We start from the raw sequence: 15,363 nt of genomic DNA on the forward strand, positions 1-15,363 counted from the left end.
CTTTGTTCAAATTGAATAAATAATCAGATTAATATTTGATTCGGATATTAAATAAATCGAATGTACCTTCTCAAAAATGTTTCTATATGTTTCTGTATATTCTCAGTCATGTATAGTCACACTCTATATAGATATTTAATAGAAATATTGCCATGTTTTTACGTAAAAGATGAAGTCATTTTACTTTTCTATTCAAATACATGCAGTTTTGTATTGCATTTTATTTTCAAATGAATATGAATGTCATAGTAATATCCGTGTGTCTACCTAGAAACAAATTTAATATTACATTTGAAGATATCCTTTTTTTATACAATGTATATACATATAAATAGTAACATCTCTATATATTTAAATCGGAGCATATGCAAATTATATTATATATCTTTTTATGTAACAAGTTCGAAAAATATTTATTTTATCTAAGGCATTTTTAAGATTTATAAGAATGCATCAGTAATAATTTCTCGAAATATATATATGAATTAGAATGTATGCATATATATATATATATATATATATATATATATATATATATTCTAATTCAATACTGTAATTTTTTTTATATTGAACGATTAATTAAAGATATATACTGCATGTTTATATGATGTATAAGTATTGAAAAATTAATTGATATATTATGCGCACAATCATTACCATATATTGCTGGAGGTAGTTTTTCTTCATTTTCCAACAATGAGACAATAGTTTTAAAATAGAAATATTAATATTCCGCGCCTAAGTGTGATATGATCATTTAATTCCTAAAACTTGTAAACAATTGTATACACATCTATTCTTGTACTAACATATGTGTATCTTGTACTAACATATGTGTAGCAAAAGTATCACAGAACGATGTTATTTGTTCTCAAAGACATGTACTTAAAAAAATACTGCATTGTTTAATATTAATTATTACGCACATACAAATATAGCAATTAATACAGAATTGTGATTCCAAGTCTCATCTTTTTGTGTATGTGCGCGACAAAATTTGTATAAAAATACTACATTTTATCTATTCTAATTTTTTATATTATTTTACTTTAATATCTCTTACTATTTTATATTAAGTAAAATAATATAAAATAAGAGTATAACTTATATATTATATAATATATTAAAGATATATAATGAATTTGTGTGATATATACAATAGGCAAGGCAGGTTTCGTCTTCTTCTACTCTCTTAGTAATAATAAATTCAATCATCCTATGAATATATGCGTCGAACACAAATGACTCGAACGCGATAAAAAAATACCATCATTCGTAATACGAGGTGTACAATACGTTCCACAGAATGGCTGCGGTCATGAGACCTATAAAAGTGAACATGCTGGCCCACCAAACAACTTTCTCCCAAGTTTGTACTTCGAGATTTCGAAGGATATTTATGCCGACTAGAAGCCCCGCTACAGCGCCGGCTAAATGGGCCACGTATCCGACTTGGTCATTGGTGTCGAGGACATATCGATTGTACACAGCTTGACCGACGTCGACGCTCGTGACAACAAGGAACACTAATAGTTGCAGGACGGCGAATTCCATTTGCGACCAATTCATTATGATAGTCGCCACGTGAGCGGTAATCAACGCGTATACGCCGCCCGATGCACCAGCTAAGTAAACCGTCGGATCCGAGACGGATGTACCAAGCGAGCCAGCTACGACTCCGGCTATATATATTATCAGTACTCTCCACCATTTATGAACCATTTCCAGCGGAATGCCCAACATAATTTGTACCAGTAGATTAACAACCAAATGAAAGATTCTACAGAACATAAAAAACAGAGATTTAAAAGTAAATAAATTAGAAAAAATACACACCATTTTTATTTAATTACTTCTAATATATTTCTATGCAAATAAATTGTGTAAAATGATTAAAATATATACGTACCCAACGTGTACAAACATATACGTTAAATATCGCCAGGCTTGGTACCTCTTGTGTGGATTATAAATAAATAACGTTGCTGCCGGGCCTTCTACAGACAGAGATTTGTGCTTAATCACATCATACATGAACAAAATGATTTCTATTATCGATATGATTATCATTGCTATGGCTGGCGGTCGACAGCTGTACTCATCTTCGTACAGCCCATCCGGATAGTCGCTAGAGTACAGAGAAGATTCCGTTATTGTACTTGTTTGTTGTTGTAGACGCTGTAGTTCGGTAATACGTGTAGAGCGGCGTCTTTTATTAGTCTTAAGACTGGCAGCCTCGAAAAAAGAATCGCCGAAGCTCGAAGGAGAAGGAGGAGGTGGTTGTGAGTGTATACTCATTTGTGGCTGTACTACAATACTCATTTGTCGCTGAGGATAATACCTCGAGCCCATGGAAGTTTGCCTCATTGTGCGGCTTGGTCGTTGAGGTATCACAGATTGCACGTATCGTTGCACGAGGTGTCCGAATATACCCTGCATGTCCTTTCTGTGAATCTGAAATAATAAGAGAAACGATCGCGATGAGCCATTGGCAATTTTTTGTAACATCAACATATATTTCTTGCAATTAGAAATAAAAATGAAAAAAAAAAAAGATATTTTCAATATATAGTAATTTACAGAGAAATCTGAAATAAACTTTGACCAACCATTGCTATAAATTCTGGATATTCTAAATAACCAGATTGATCCAGATCCGCCTTTCGCATTATTGTGCGAATTACTCCAGCAGGAATATCATTGCAAAATTCTGGACCACATATCATCGCTTTTAGCTCTTGTAACGATATTTTCCCATCTCCGTCCAGATCATACTTTTCAAAAATAGCCTTCCAATGCTGTAAAATAAGGAAGAACAATTTTATAATATATTCATATTTTTTTTATATACATACAAGTATTTAACACAAATACTAGTATTTTTATAAATTGCCTTAAATTGCGATCAAATGTCGTCAGCAATAAACACACTACTATTTTTCATAGATACGATTATAGTTTATAGTCTTACGAATTACTCATACACATAAACTGCTAACTCATATGTATGAATCATTTGAAGATAAAACTATATATAAACTAATATATAAATAGTTAAATAGAAAAGAACGAAATCTCACCATGATAAACATGTTGTAATTAATAAATGTTATAATTAATAATGAATACACATTTTTGTTAAAAAATGTTTTATATCTCTTTCAACAAAAGCATTCATGCGAAGCATTGCTTCTATATCATTAATACGTGTACTTGACTAAACAAAAGTATACAAAATATTACTTACAGCTTCATTATACTGCAGCGGGATGGTCACTGCAGTCTCGCCCTCTCGATTAGACATTCTTATCAACTTGAAACCTCTGCAATATAAATATTACGTGCGTTAACACATGGGTATCCCACACCTTCGGTAATCAAACACATATTACTCATACTATTCTAATTGCATAACTAATCACAGTGGATTTTTCACTCTCTCGAGTTTCCGCCAAAGTATTACGTTGCCTCTCACTGCAGATTATTTACTTACTAATGATTACAAGGGACATATATATCTATATTGGAGTCTCTCTCGAGGATAGACGCCGAGAAGGAAGATTCTCCTGACTCGAGACGCACCTAAAAGAGACGAACTCGCGCGTTAACGGAGGAACACGTTTTACCTGACGCAGACGGCCCTCGCTTCGCACGAGGATAAGGCGTGACTCGGCTCACCTGTGCGTAACCGTGAGTAACCGGGACTATTCTATTCTACATCGCAAATACTTGACACACTCGCACGCACGTACACCACGTCACACCGGGTCTCGTGTGTCGTATATTGGGCGGTCATTCGGTTCGCGATAGCGCCAGCGATGGTGACACATTTCCTCTTATCTCGGACGAGATACGCGCCCCGGAAAATCGATAAAGCCAATCTGTTCACGTTATTCCCGCCACGACGAGTGCCGCCTCTCACACATATGATGATGTACGTATCACGGTGGCAATATTTCAAAATTTTCTGCAGGTGACATCTCCTAATGATGTATCCTAACCTTCGAGTGCTTGACAATTTTAGCAGGTCGATTCGAGGTCTCTGGGGTGACGGAGAAACTTGAACCTATATCGACAGCCGCTTCCGAATGTCTTGAGAGAAAGAGAGAGACGATCAGATATATAAGAAGGGAATGCACGTCAGTGACGTGTCATTGACCTCTCACCGCGTCTCTTTCCCTCCCAGTGACAGATCGAATTTTCCGCGCTCGATTCGCTCGCAGGTTTAACGGCCCGCGTGTTTTAACGAGGACCTTGTAACGGGACTCGGAAACGACCGGATCTTCTCTCTCGCGACGAGATACACTCTCGGGTATGCAGATTCGACGGAGATTTTCGAAGTCATCGGTCGGAAAGTGTACCGCGAGAAAATCTCTTTGACAGTTCCTTGACCTTTTCTTTGACAATCCTCCCTTGAGCCTCCCCCCTTCTCTCACTCTTTTCGTTTCGTCCGATTGATATAATGGAAATTGGATTTGTCTTTTTAATCGAATTTTCGCGCATGTATTCTTATTTTGAAAGATACGCGTTGTTGCAAGCTTATCCCCACTCACATTCCTCACGTGCACTTGTGGAAAGGACTTTGCGCGCTCTTTCGAGGTACGCTCTTACGAAGGATTTCGCTAATTATAATATACACATGCGATAAATGCGATTTATTTGAAAAAATGCACCGAGAAATCCTGAAAATATCTAGAATTTTGAATAAAAATATATTTAAAAGAGTAGAACATTTTCAGAGAAAATTTTCTTTTTTTTATAAGATTTGAATGGACACTAAATATCCCAGTAAGCAAGAAACATTTGATCAACATTCTAAAATGTTGATTTTATATAAATTTTCTAAATATTTCTAGATATAATGTTTTATAAATATTTTAAAAATATTTTAATAAATGTATTAATAACATTTAAAAAAATATTTTAATTTATGTTTTATAAATATTTTAAAAATATTATTTAATAACATCCTTCTCAAAATATTAATAAAATATTTTAGAAACATTAGTCAAAATGTTTCTTAAATGTTATTAATACGTTTATTAAAATATTTTTAAAATATTTTTAAAATATTCTAATAAACGTATTAATAACATTTAAAAAATATTTTAATTTATGTTTTATAAATATTTTAAAAATGTTATTTAATAACATTCCTCTTAAAATATTAATAAAATATTTTAGAAACATTAGTCAAAATGTTTTTTATATGTTATTAGTATGTTTATATATTATAAATAAAAATATAACATCCAGTTACAAGTTCGTTCGCGTTGTTATTAAGCGTTGTATTATTTATTTCATACATATCTTTAGACTATTTTTTTTCATAATATATCTTAATTTCATTCTCGTAACGGGCTTGACGACACTTATATCTTATTGAGAAGCAACATTCGGTGAGATATGCGTATACACTCTATTGCGTATGCGTGATTTATTGTTTTGTTCTTTGACTTTGGAACACTCGTGCCGGCTGCCAGCGTGCCACGTGCTCTTACACGATCTCGCATAATAAATAAGTTACAGTGTTTTTGCGAGTTATAGTGCTGCACGAAAGAAGAGGAAAGTGTTTCTTCCAGTGTGTTATAATATCTTGTGAATTATTTTTAGAGATATATCTAAATATTCGTTCTCAGATTTTTCAGTGAAAGTTCTAAAAGTCTCCAATTAATGTTAGAATTAATATATTATTATTGTGATATTAATATTAAGTTATGTAGATGTTGATACTAATGTTATTTTATTATTGATTTAATTTTAGAAACACATTATCAGAATGTTAAAAGAACATTAATACAGTATTACTTGTAACGGACATAGAAAATGTTATTTCAACATTACTGAAATCTCTAAATCGGTGTCAAACTTTGTTCATAATGATGTTGCATACATTGTTAAAAACTCCATACTTGACAACATTACTATGTTAGTGAATATCATTTAAATAACGTTGTAGTAATAATTTTTTGCTTACTGGGATATGCTACAGGATGAATAAAAAACGAAGAATTTTCTGCTTTATTCGGCTGAATTTCTTCCCACAGATAGATGGATTCTTCTTACGGAGAATGTCAGATTCGAAACAATTCAAGATTTTATAAAAACCTCGCAAATCGATATCAAATATTACGCCGTATTTATACCAAGAATTTCTTGTCTAATCGAGACAAGAGCTGTGGCATTCATCGTTTCCTGTTGTATTAGCTTGGCACATTATATTATACACATTATACTGATTCATCGGAAATTCGCTAATGATGCTACGAAGAAGAGAGAGAAAGAGACTCTTTGCACACGGGTAAAGTATGAAAAAAAAAACCTGTGTCACGATTACATATTTAAAGGCATGAATTTTATGCGGTTTGTAATTAATTTTTCAGGAAACGAAGAAGAGTTGTATGCGACGTTTTCCTTACACAACCGCAACAATACCTCGAGTTGGATTTACTTCACATATGTCATCGACGAGGTTGCCTAGCGACGAATGAGTCAACAAACGAATCCTGGATCATTGACAGTCAAAAATGAGTCGGCGAGCTGTGACTCATTCATTATTTTCGATTCTGTTTTTTTCGACGACAATCAAATCCTATTAATATCACGTGATAATTTGAAAATGTCGTGCAAAGTGGAAAAGATGAAGATAACTGCGAGTTATAGAGTGAACGAACCGATAAATAATTTGAAGATAAGGTAATGTATCGTTCCTTATATTAGCTTATTATCAGAAAAATAGAATTAATTAAAATTAGAATTAATTAAAATTAGAATTAATTCCAATTTGAGAGCCAAGTTTCTTTAGTGTTGAGAAAAATGTTTAAAAACAAAAATCTCATTTTTACGTTAAATTATATTTTTTATTTTATATTATAATTATTAATATGTAGAATATACAGAGTGATTTGAAACAATCAAACTTTGCCAGTACGTTTTATGTATTATTACATTACATTGAAAACAAAATTTGTTTAATATTTCATTAAAAAAAAATGCTGTCTGCTGTTTCTAATGTAAAATTGATATCGTTAAGAGACTGAATTTAACGTGAACTTTATATAATAACTTTATATTATATAATTTGCTTTAATTCAGTGAATGCATCATTGAATCTATTTATCAGTCTCTGTCGCGCGAATCGAGCCTTGGATGATATATTATCTTTTTTTTGCCTCAGATAAAAGTTTAGCGATGTAAGGTCTGGTAATCTTGGGGGCCAAACAATTAGAGATTAGATAAACGTCATCGATCTACTCTTACATCATAATGTTATTAACGAATCTACTATTAATCTTTGATATCTTTTATCTTATAATAATATTTTAAGCGTTTTCGGGTTTATATTTTTATGTAACATTTTCTTTTCTATTTCTAGAAATAGAAATAACATATTGATGATCGTTTAGTTTTGAAACATTTTGCATATGAAGCCTTGGTTTTGAGATAGAATTTAATTTAATTTAATTTAAAAAAAATATATGAAGCTGTTAAAAAACGGTTTATCGATGGAAAAAATCAAATTGCAAAATTATCAATTCTTTATATTCTTGCACATAGTTGATAATTCTCTTCATCAATTGTAATTCTTAAATTTAAAAAATTTGTATTGCAGAGTTTCTGCATATCTGCATAGCGCTAAACCGGTATGAAACTCTTCCAAAGGCGCGAAGGTTACGGAGAAACAGCGTATTTATTATTGATTCATTACTTTTCCGTTTATCTTTTACGATGCATCAACTTCTTCGTTCTTCTATTAGACCTGTTATCTGAATACATTTGTATAATCAATCAACGCAAGGTCGCGTCATTTTTCATTTAACTCTTTATCAGATTTTTTTATATACTCATCATTAAACGTTCCTTAATTTTCTTCTCGATAAATGCTTAATTGAACAATCTTTACGCATTACAAAGAATTCCGCATTCTTTCGCGAAGATTAAAGACGCGAAGATTGAAATCGAAGGAGTTGTTTGCTCGTGTCGATATGCGTAAAATTATTGAGATTGTTACATAACTATGTAACTGCGCGTATATCGCCTTTCTTTCTCGTCAGCATATTGCTGACACGTGCCAGACACTTGCAATCCGTAATTACGGATATCTTTTGTTTCAAGATAATTAGATTCTTTATTTTTTTCTTTCTTTGATTTATCATTTTTCAGGAGAATACTGCGGGAATTCCATATATTCTAAGATTTTTACAGTGTCACCTTCACAATGAACGACGATAGGAAGTTTCAACATCTTGTATAAAATTTAAATATCGTGTGAAATTTTTTAATATTGTTAATTATAATTTAAGATACATATTCAAGAAATATTTATAAAAAATATTTACATCTGTCAAGCATTAATACCTTTTATCGTGTGGAGAAAATTTTGAAGATCTCTTGCACTACAAATTATAAATGAAGCTGTTCGCAAAACTTAACGCGCACTCAATCTTTCCCATAATTAAATCACACACAGATAAGAAAAAATAGCAAAGATGATAAATAGAGATATTAAATTCTTCCTGATTTCACAGAATCGAAATCAAACTGAAGAATCCCGGACACACATCTGTGGCTGCGGATCACCTTTTCCGATTTACACCAGATATCATTTCATCAGCGTTCGTTTGTTGTTTCAGAGTGCGAGTCGCGCAGCAGATATCTCCACTGGCCGAGCTGTTGGCCGAGGAGTCCAATGGCGGCGAGACCAGAGACTCAAATTTCTTGGAGGAGGAAGAACGTATTTTTAACTGGCAGGAGAAGGTGTTCGGTCCATTCGAAATAGATTTCTATGCGGACGAGAAGAATTGTCTGACCGATTGTCAGCGAGAGTATCATCGACGTATCAGCGATGAGCAGCTAGAGGGTGCCCGATTATATTCTTACACAGAAAACGACTCTTACTACGTCGACGATGATCTTTTGACGACACCTTACAGGCAGGAATTGGATTTGTGTGACTTTTTTTTTGATAATTTATTGATATATAAAAATCATTTTAATTGTAACAAATTTTGAAGAATTATTTTATGCCTATTATAACGTAAAATTTACATAAAGTAACTATAAAATAATTTATTTATTATTTTCTATCATTCAAATTAACTCTTTACATATCCTAATAATCTGTTACTTTTATTAGCTAAATAATTTAGATAGTTTAATATATAAAATTTTATTTATTGATAAAACGCAATTTATTATAACTAAATTTCATTTTCTCAAAATGTAAAGTTGAGATATAAAGAAAAAATAATTTTTTAATAATTGTATTTGACTCTTGCAGGTCCTATCTATCGATGAAGAATCAAACCGCGCTGCCGGCCATACAGAATCGTAAGCCCTTCCAGGAGCGATATAATAAGAGTGTGCTAGACGACAGATCCACAAATGCCAGGATCCGATCGAGCCATTATCTCTACACCGAACGCATCAGCATGCATGTGATGGCCGATCTATCTCGTAGAGACGAGCCTGCGATCGACGGATTGGCGGACTCGGAAACGTTACTTTGCTCTGTGACTTATGACAAGGCGCGCAAACAGCTGACGATTAGTCCCGATTTCACGATCGACGCCGAGCACGAGCGTTACTATAGCGTCATTAATAGCCACGGTGTCAAGTTCAATTATTGGATCGAACATGTTTCCGCGAGACCAACATCGACGGAACTACAGGAGCAACGCGAAACTACGCGGCGTGTAAGTATGCAGTTATTTACGATGGATAATTTTCGCGACATTCCAAGCTTCCGTGTCATCACGATTATTGCATCAAAAAGATAAACACTTTTTATGGGAGAACGGTATTCTTGAGCGACATCCGTTTATGCGGCACAGTTACATTTATATCCGGCTCTCCTTCAGCTCTGACTCATCTCTTTTTAACATTCTTTTTATGATATATTATTATATTTACGATAATATTAAATATAATAATAGTAATATTCTAGATAATATTTTATTTCTTTTAATAATTTTAATGTTATGTCATAAGTATAATATACATATAAATGTATATAATAAATATGTATATTGCTAGCACTTGAATATAGTTAAAGCAAACAGTAAGAAACGGAAAAATATAAATTTAAAGCCTCTTTATTTTTTTCTACAAAATTATCAATTTTATTTAATTTATTACGGTGTATTTTTTAAATTTAGAATTATATTGTATGTTAATACGAGAGAGATCAATGCAGATATACATATTTAATACAATATAAATGTAAAAATATTGCCAATAGTAAAGTGCTATATTGAAATCAAAAGTTCATCCGTCATCATTACTCTGCAAAAAACGAATGTGCAATAAGACATACATATGATGCAATTATGGGAATTCACAACGATGACGATTGCGAATTATTTGCACAAACGTCAATATTTATTCAGTTGAAAATCTACACACACACACACACACACACACACACATACACCTTCTATTAATATTGCATCTTTAAATATACATAATTGAGAAATGAAAAAATTATATTAATTATATTAATATTTAATATTTATCGCGACAAAAAATGGCACAACATTTTCGAGAAAAATGTAATAATAATTAACCAAAATTAATCATTTAGTAAAAAACTAAATTATATATATTATGTAATTATATTTAATTAAATAATTTTAAATATCACATACGCAAAAAGATACATAAAAGATACATAAACAATTATAAACTAACAATTTACTTTAAAGATTAGAATGCACTTGTCGAACTTCCCTCTTAAAACAGTTCTCAAGTTATGCGATAATGTTTAGATATGGATAAACGACGACGCGGCACGTGGAAAACGTTGTTTATCGAATTGAAAAAATTGATGAAGTAATTTGATATACATGTTTATTCACTCGCCTACAAGCAAAATCAATTATTGTTAACTCGATTCGGGAATTGCGAAAAATTACAGTGAGTTTGCCGCGATGAGGAACTCTTGCTTATTCTTAATATTGGAAGAATATTGAGAAAAATTTTATGTTTTTTGCTTACACAACTATAATATTGTCAATAATAAATTTCTGCGCTGATTAAGTATTATAAAACACTTGTTAATTAGAAAAAAGAAGAATACGTACCCCACGTAGGAAATTTCCGAAATTTGCCGCATCGTTCTTCGCGGATAGAACATGATTGTTACGCCGGATTATTATTGCAGAAATTATCTTCGCCTGGAGATTATGACATCTTCGAGAAGATCCGTTCGTTTCATCGTTCTTCCTTCCGATTGTTTAAGACACACCCAGACGATTTTCGCAGCTCATCGATTTTGTTGTACTCTCGCGCATGATTAAATAATTAATGAAGAAACTGTTATCGAGAATTAGCTGCTCGGGATATATCGATATGACAATCACGTCAAGTGTATCGATGCGCGCACGTATATTCACTGAGCCAAGTTGATCACCGCACTACCCACGATCAACTGAATCCTATGGTTCTCCGAATGTCTTCTTCACACTCTCTGCCATGAGATTGTATGTTAGTGCTATCAGCCTATACGTGTGTATATATAGTTTACACTGTGCACAGTGGGGCAAGAGTATATCTACAAACACAGAAGTAGCTTTCATATATTCTATACCGCTAATAGAGGAGTAATCTACACGTTTGCACATCGCTGCACCTCACTGCAAAGTGACGGAATCGGTATTAGTATTTTGCGGAATTTCATTGTGCGCATATAGTGAAAATATATATATGTACACAGATCATATTATGATTTGCTTGAAACATTGTCTTATAATTTAGATATTTGCTAATTCAACAATTTTTCACTAATAAAAGCGATTTCTTTTATTCTAAAGGAGTTCTATCTATATATCCTCCGAAATAATTAAATATATAAAAATATATTTTTTATATTAAATAATATACTTTGCGATGTAAACGTATGTAATTAAAAATTATCAAGTTAAATACAGATTTATTGTAAATTATTTAAGTATTAATTATTAATTAATTGAAAATTAATATTTTTCTCGTTGCAGGAAGTACAACAACAGCTTGCTTACAAAGAAGTAGAATTATACAAGGAACTGCAATTGCCACCAGCGAATTTCTCTACTCTATTTTTAAATTTAGACATTGTGTCAGCTCATGGTTTTTCTTATGATGGATTGTTTATTAGCTATTTTGTCGATTTGCCACAACATTGGACTACAAAACAAAAAGAAAAATTATTCGGGAGAACACAGAGGTGTCTTTTAGAAAATAAATCGGCGCATTTTAGTTATTGTACCGATATATCTTTACATTATCCATCAAATGAATCTCAACAATTAAGTGGCGATACATTGTCAATACTTTGGCCTCGTTTGTTATTTTCTGTGGCGTCTCTAGATAGTTGGACCAGGTAAAGAACAAAACTTTATTTGTTGATATATTGATTTTTATGTAATCTTAATAATTTCATGTTACTTTTCACATATAATTTTTTTCTTATTTTTTAAATAAAATTAGTTTAAAAAGAAATTCAATTTTAATGTAGGTATCGAATAGACGGATATGCAGCGTTACCAATACCAATGACACCTGGTACATACAAATTTACAATTCCTACATGGCGTGCAAAAGGCAATATCATCGACACTTTGCGACGTTTTTTCGTTGGCGGTTCTTACGAGCTCGAAGATATTACATATTGTAGTATTCCAATGGCACATGAGTGTAAAGTTTTAGACAAATCAAAGTTAAAGGTTGTATCAAGTGGAGATATTAAAATTAATATGAATATTGTAATTCAAAATGCTTCACACATGAAACATTTTAATTATGAAATCGATAATTCTAATAGAGTAAGCACCGATGCGCTCATAAATAATGTTGAAAATGTTCTCGAACAATTTAAAGCAGCTAAGGAACGCATGATACGAATAAGAAAGATTAATTCCTAAATATAAATTACTCCAAATAATGACAAAATACTGCAAACAATAATTTAAAAAAATAAAAAGACTGATTAAAATAAACATTCTGTAAATAAAATGTAAATTTTTCTATGTACAGGAAAGATATAAAACTAATTAGAAATGAATTTTTATATTATCTATATTTAATATTTTATATATAACATTCAAATTCAATATATATATATATATATATATATATATATATATATATATATATATCACAGTAGATGTGTCTGTCATAAAAACTCATATTAATTATAATAAATTTTAATATTTTATGTCCTTTATAATTAATAGATGATTGTGAACTAAAATTTTTTGTTAATTTTTATAATACAAAAGCTACCATTATTTTAAATTTTCAGAATTTTCTGTGATTTATATACATAATTCTAATTATCCTAATAATTACAGCTAAATTTTTAGAATATAATAAAAGTAGCAAGAGACACGAGATCATTATTTGTTAAAATTTCAAAGCATCAATTTCTATTATCAGTGAAAGAAAATTGTAAAATAAGTTATTTAATTAAGTAATTGGAATATATGATGATATAAAAATATACATTTATTTATATATTTAGCTTTATATACAAATAAGATTAAAATTTTTATTCAATTTTTTATCTTTATCTTGTATCAACAAGTGCTGTATCAATAAATAAGGGTCTTTTTCTTTACAATATATAAAAATTCATAAAAATGTAAAAACATAATTGTGATATATAAGGTGAGCAGACATTCGAGAAAATGCATGAGGAAGACTTAATCGTTTTTTATGCATTGCGTTTACTAAAATAAAATCTAAATTGCGATGTACACTTGTATTATATTTAAAATTCGTTTTATCATGTTACCCGACGAATCTATTTATATCTCATAATTTTATTTATTGACTGGTACAGGGAACTATATTTATTTTTCTTTTTCTATTTATATTTTTTGTATGTTATTTTTGTATGTTCGTTTACTGAAGGATTCGTTATACCGAGAGATCTTGAATTAAATCGATATGTTTGTCTTTTCCAATCATGATATTATAATAATTTATTTTTTATTGATAATTACATTCTCATTATTTGCACTCTATTTCACTTTCTTGATTCTGATAGCCTTTCTCATTTACTCCAGTATTTATCCAGTAAAACTTATTATATTTGATTAATTTTTATTTATCTTTTCTTTTTTATTAACCTCATAGTTTGTTTTGATGGATTTAATTGTAGTTAGTTTAAAAATATGTGATAGTTTTTAATATTAAGATATTGGCAATTGTATTATTATTACCGTAATATTTTTTTAAATCAATATGATTATCAGCAACAAATTAGCTATTTATTTGTAACAGTTAAGATACGTTAGGCATATTTACATTATGTATCAATATTTACACTCATACTATCGAGATCATACATTCTTTCGCAATCTTCCTTTTTTTCATTATAATCATAATATTATAATTATATTAATTTTAGAAACATTTTTATAATTTTAAATAAATTTTTGGAAACATAATTATAATAATAACTTTAAAAACAATAAAAAGTGCAAGGGGAAATATGCCAAAATAAATAAATATATGATGCATTAATTTTAATGAAAATAATGTAACACTAACACGTTTTCATTAATTATAATTATAATATTATAATTATAATATTAATTTTAGAAACATTTATGATTTTAGAAAAATTTTAGAAATATAATTATAATAATAACTTTAGAAACAATGAAAAATGCAAGAGGAAATATGCCAAAATAAATAAACATACCTTAATACTTATGATGCTTTAATTTTAATGAAAAATGAAAATAATGTAACATTAACACGTTTTCATTAATGAAACAGTGATCTTAAATAATAATTTTTAATGAATGGTATAATCTCTTTGTTCTAATTCCTTATGATACTTTCGAATTTCAAAAGTTAAAATTTTTTCGCGTACTACAAAATACCTACCAATTGGTAAGTTACATTGTTTAATTATCGATTGTTAATAATTTCCGACTATCGGTAATATAAAAATTGTAAAATTTAAATTTTCGCCACTCTTTTAATGATTATATTCGCCCGATCCTTCATCGATTTTGGAGAATTTAACTTTTTTGTTATGAAAAAAGCACAAATTTAAAATTTAGACATTACACATTAAAAGTCACGGTTCTAGGATCTCATACCTTTTTGCCGATTATATTCTTTTCTAATTATTGAGATTCTTCACTAATTATTGAGCTTATATTTTAATTAAAAACTTAAAAAAACTTTAGTTAAAGTTTTAACAAGAAATATTTAAATTTATTCTTAATTTAAAAAAAAACCTCTTATCGCACTGAAATGCCTCGAATATTAGATGAATGCAAAGATTTAAAAAGAAAAAGCTGATTTTAAATTCCCTACATATCAATTACGAGATCTAAACAGCGTCTGCTAGCGTTCGCCCTCTCGCGC

General features: G+C 30.4%; 2 protein-coding genes across 14 annotated transcripts; one reads left to right on the forward strand and one right to left on the reverse strand.

Annotated features, from left to right (window-relative positions):
* Window positions 1-1,134: 1,134 nt before the first annotated feature.
* LOC105253427 (protein rhomboid) lies at window positions 1,135-11,562 on the reverse strand. 9 transcript variants are annotated; one of them, XM_011261474.3, is made up of 6 exons: window positions 11,082-11,561; window positions 3,248-3,323; window positions 2,610-2,798; window positions 2,342-2,454; window positions 1,910-2,128; window positions 1,135-1,780 (listed from the first exon to the last, which is right to left on the reverse strand). In XM_011261474.3, the coding sequence occupies exons 1-6, from the start codon at window positions 11,132-11,134 to the stop codon at window positions 1,270-1,272; spliced, it is 1,161 nt and encodes a 386-aa protein (XP_011259776.1). In that variant the 5' UTR covers window positions 11,135-11,561; the 3' UTR covers window positions 1,135-1,269. The 9 variants fall into 9 exon arrangements, with proteins under 9 accessions (XP_011259776.1, XP_011259770.1, XP_011259773.1 ...); XM_011261468.3 differs by having other exon boundaries at window positions 1,910-2,454; window positions 11,082-11,562; XM_011261471.3 differs by lacking the exon at window positions 11,082-11,561 and adding an exon at window positions 8,359-8,623 and having other exon boundaries at window positions 1,910-2,454.
* LOC105253426 (Meckel syndrome type 1 protein) lies at window positions 3,572-12,931 on the forward strand. 5 transcript variants are annotated; one of them, XM_025411168.1, is made up of 7 exons: window positions 3,572-3,690; window positions 6,048-6,301; window positions 6,384-6,696; window positions 8,634-8,948; window positions 9,281-9,695; window positions 11,994-12,358; window positions 12,494-12,931. In XM_025411168.1, exons 3-7 carry the CDS (start codon window positions 6,488-6,490, stop codon window positions 12,897-12,899), a joined length of 1,710 nt encoding a protein of 569 aa, XP_025266953.1. In that variant the 5' UTR covers window positions 3,572-3,690; window positions 6,048-6,301; window positions 6,384-6,487; the 3' UTR covers window positions 12,900-12,931. The 5 variants fall into 5 exon arrangements, with proteins under 5 accessions (XP_025266953.1, XP_025266954.1, XP_025266952.1 ...); XM_025411169.1 differs by lacking the exon at window positions 3,572-3,690 and adding an exon at window positions 3,831-3,934; XM_025411167.1 differs by lacking the exon at window positions 3,572-3,690 and adding an exon at window positions 4,331-4,599.
* Window positions 12,932-15,363: the final 2,432 nt, after the last annotated feature.

Source organism: Camponotus floridanus, unplaced genomic scaffold (assembly GCF_003227725.1).
Source record: "Camponotus floridanus strain SB8 unplaced genomic scaffold, Cflo_v7.5 scaffold38, whole genome shotgun sequence".
NCBI classification, from domain to species: domain Eukaryota; kingdom Metazoa; phylum Arthropoda; class Insecta; order Hymenoptera; family Formicidae; genus Camponotus; species Camponotus floridanus.

Coding starts and splice junctions, on each gene's coding strand:
- LOC105253426 (XM_025411168.1), top strand. CDS start 6,488: ATGAGTCAACAAACGAATCCTGGATCATTGACAGTCAAAAATGAGTCG. Junction 6,697..8,633: donor ATAAATAATTTGAAGATAAG/GTAATGTATCGT, acceptor TTGTTGTTTCAG/AGTGCGAGTCGCGCAGCAGA. Junction 8,949..9,280: donor TACAGGCAGGAATTGGATTT/GTGTGACTTTTT, acceptor TGACTCTTGCAG/GTCCTATCTATCGATGAAGA.
- LOC105253427 (XM_011261468.3), bottom strand. CDS start 11,134: ATGTTCTATCCGCGAAGAACGATGCGGCAAATTTCGGAAATTTCCTAC. Junction 2,455..2,609: donor ATCCAGAATTTATAGCAATG/GTTGGTCAAAGT, acceptor TTATTATTTCAG/ATTCACAGAAAGGACATGCA. Junction 1,781..1,909: donor TATATGTTTGTACACGTTGG/GTACGTATATAT, acceptor TATGTTCTGTAG/AATCTTTCATTTGGTTGTTA.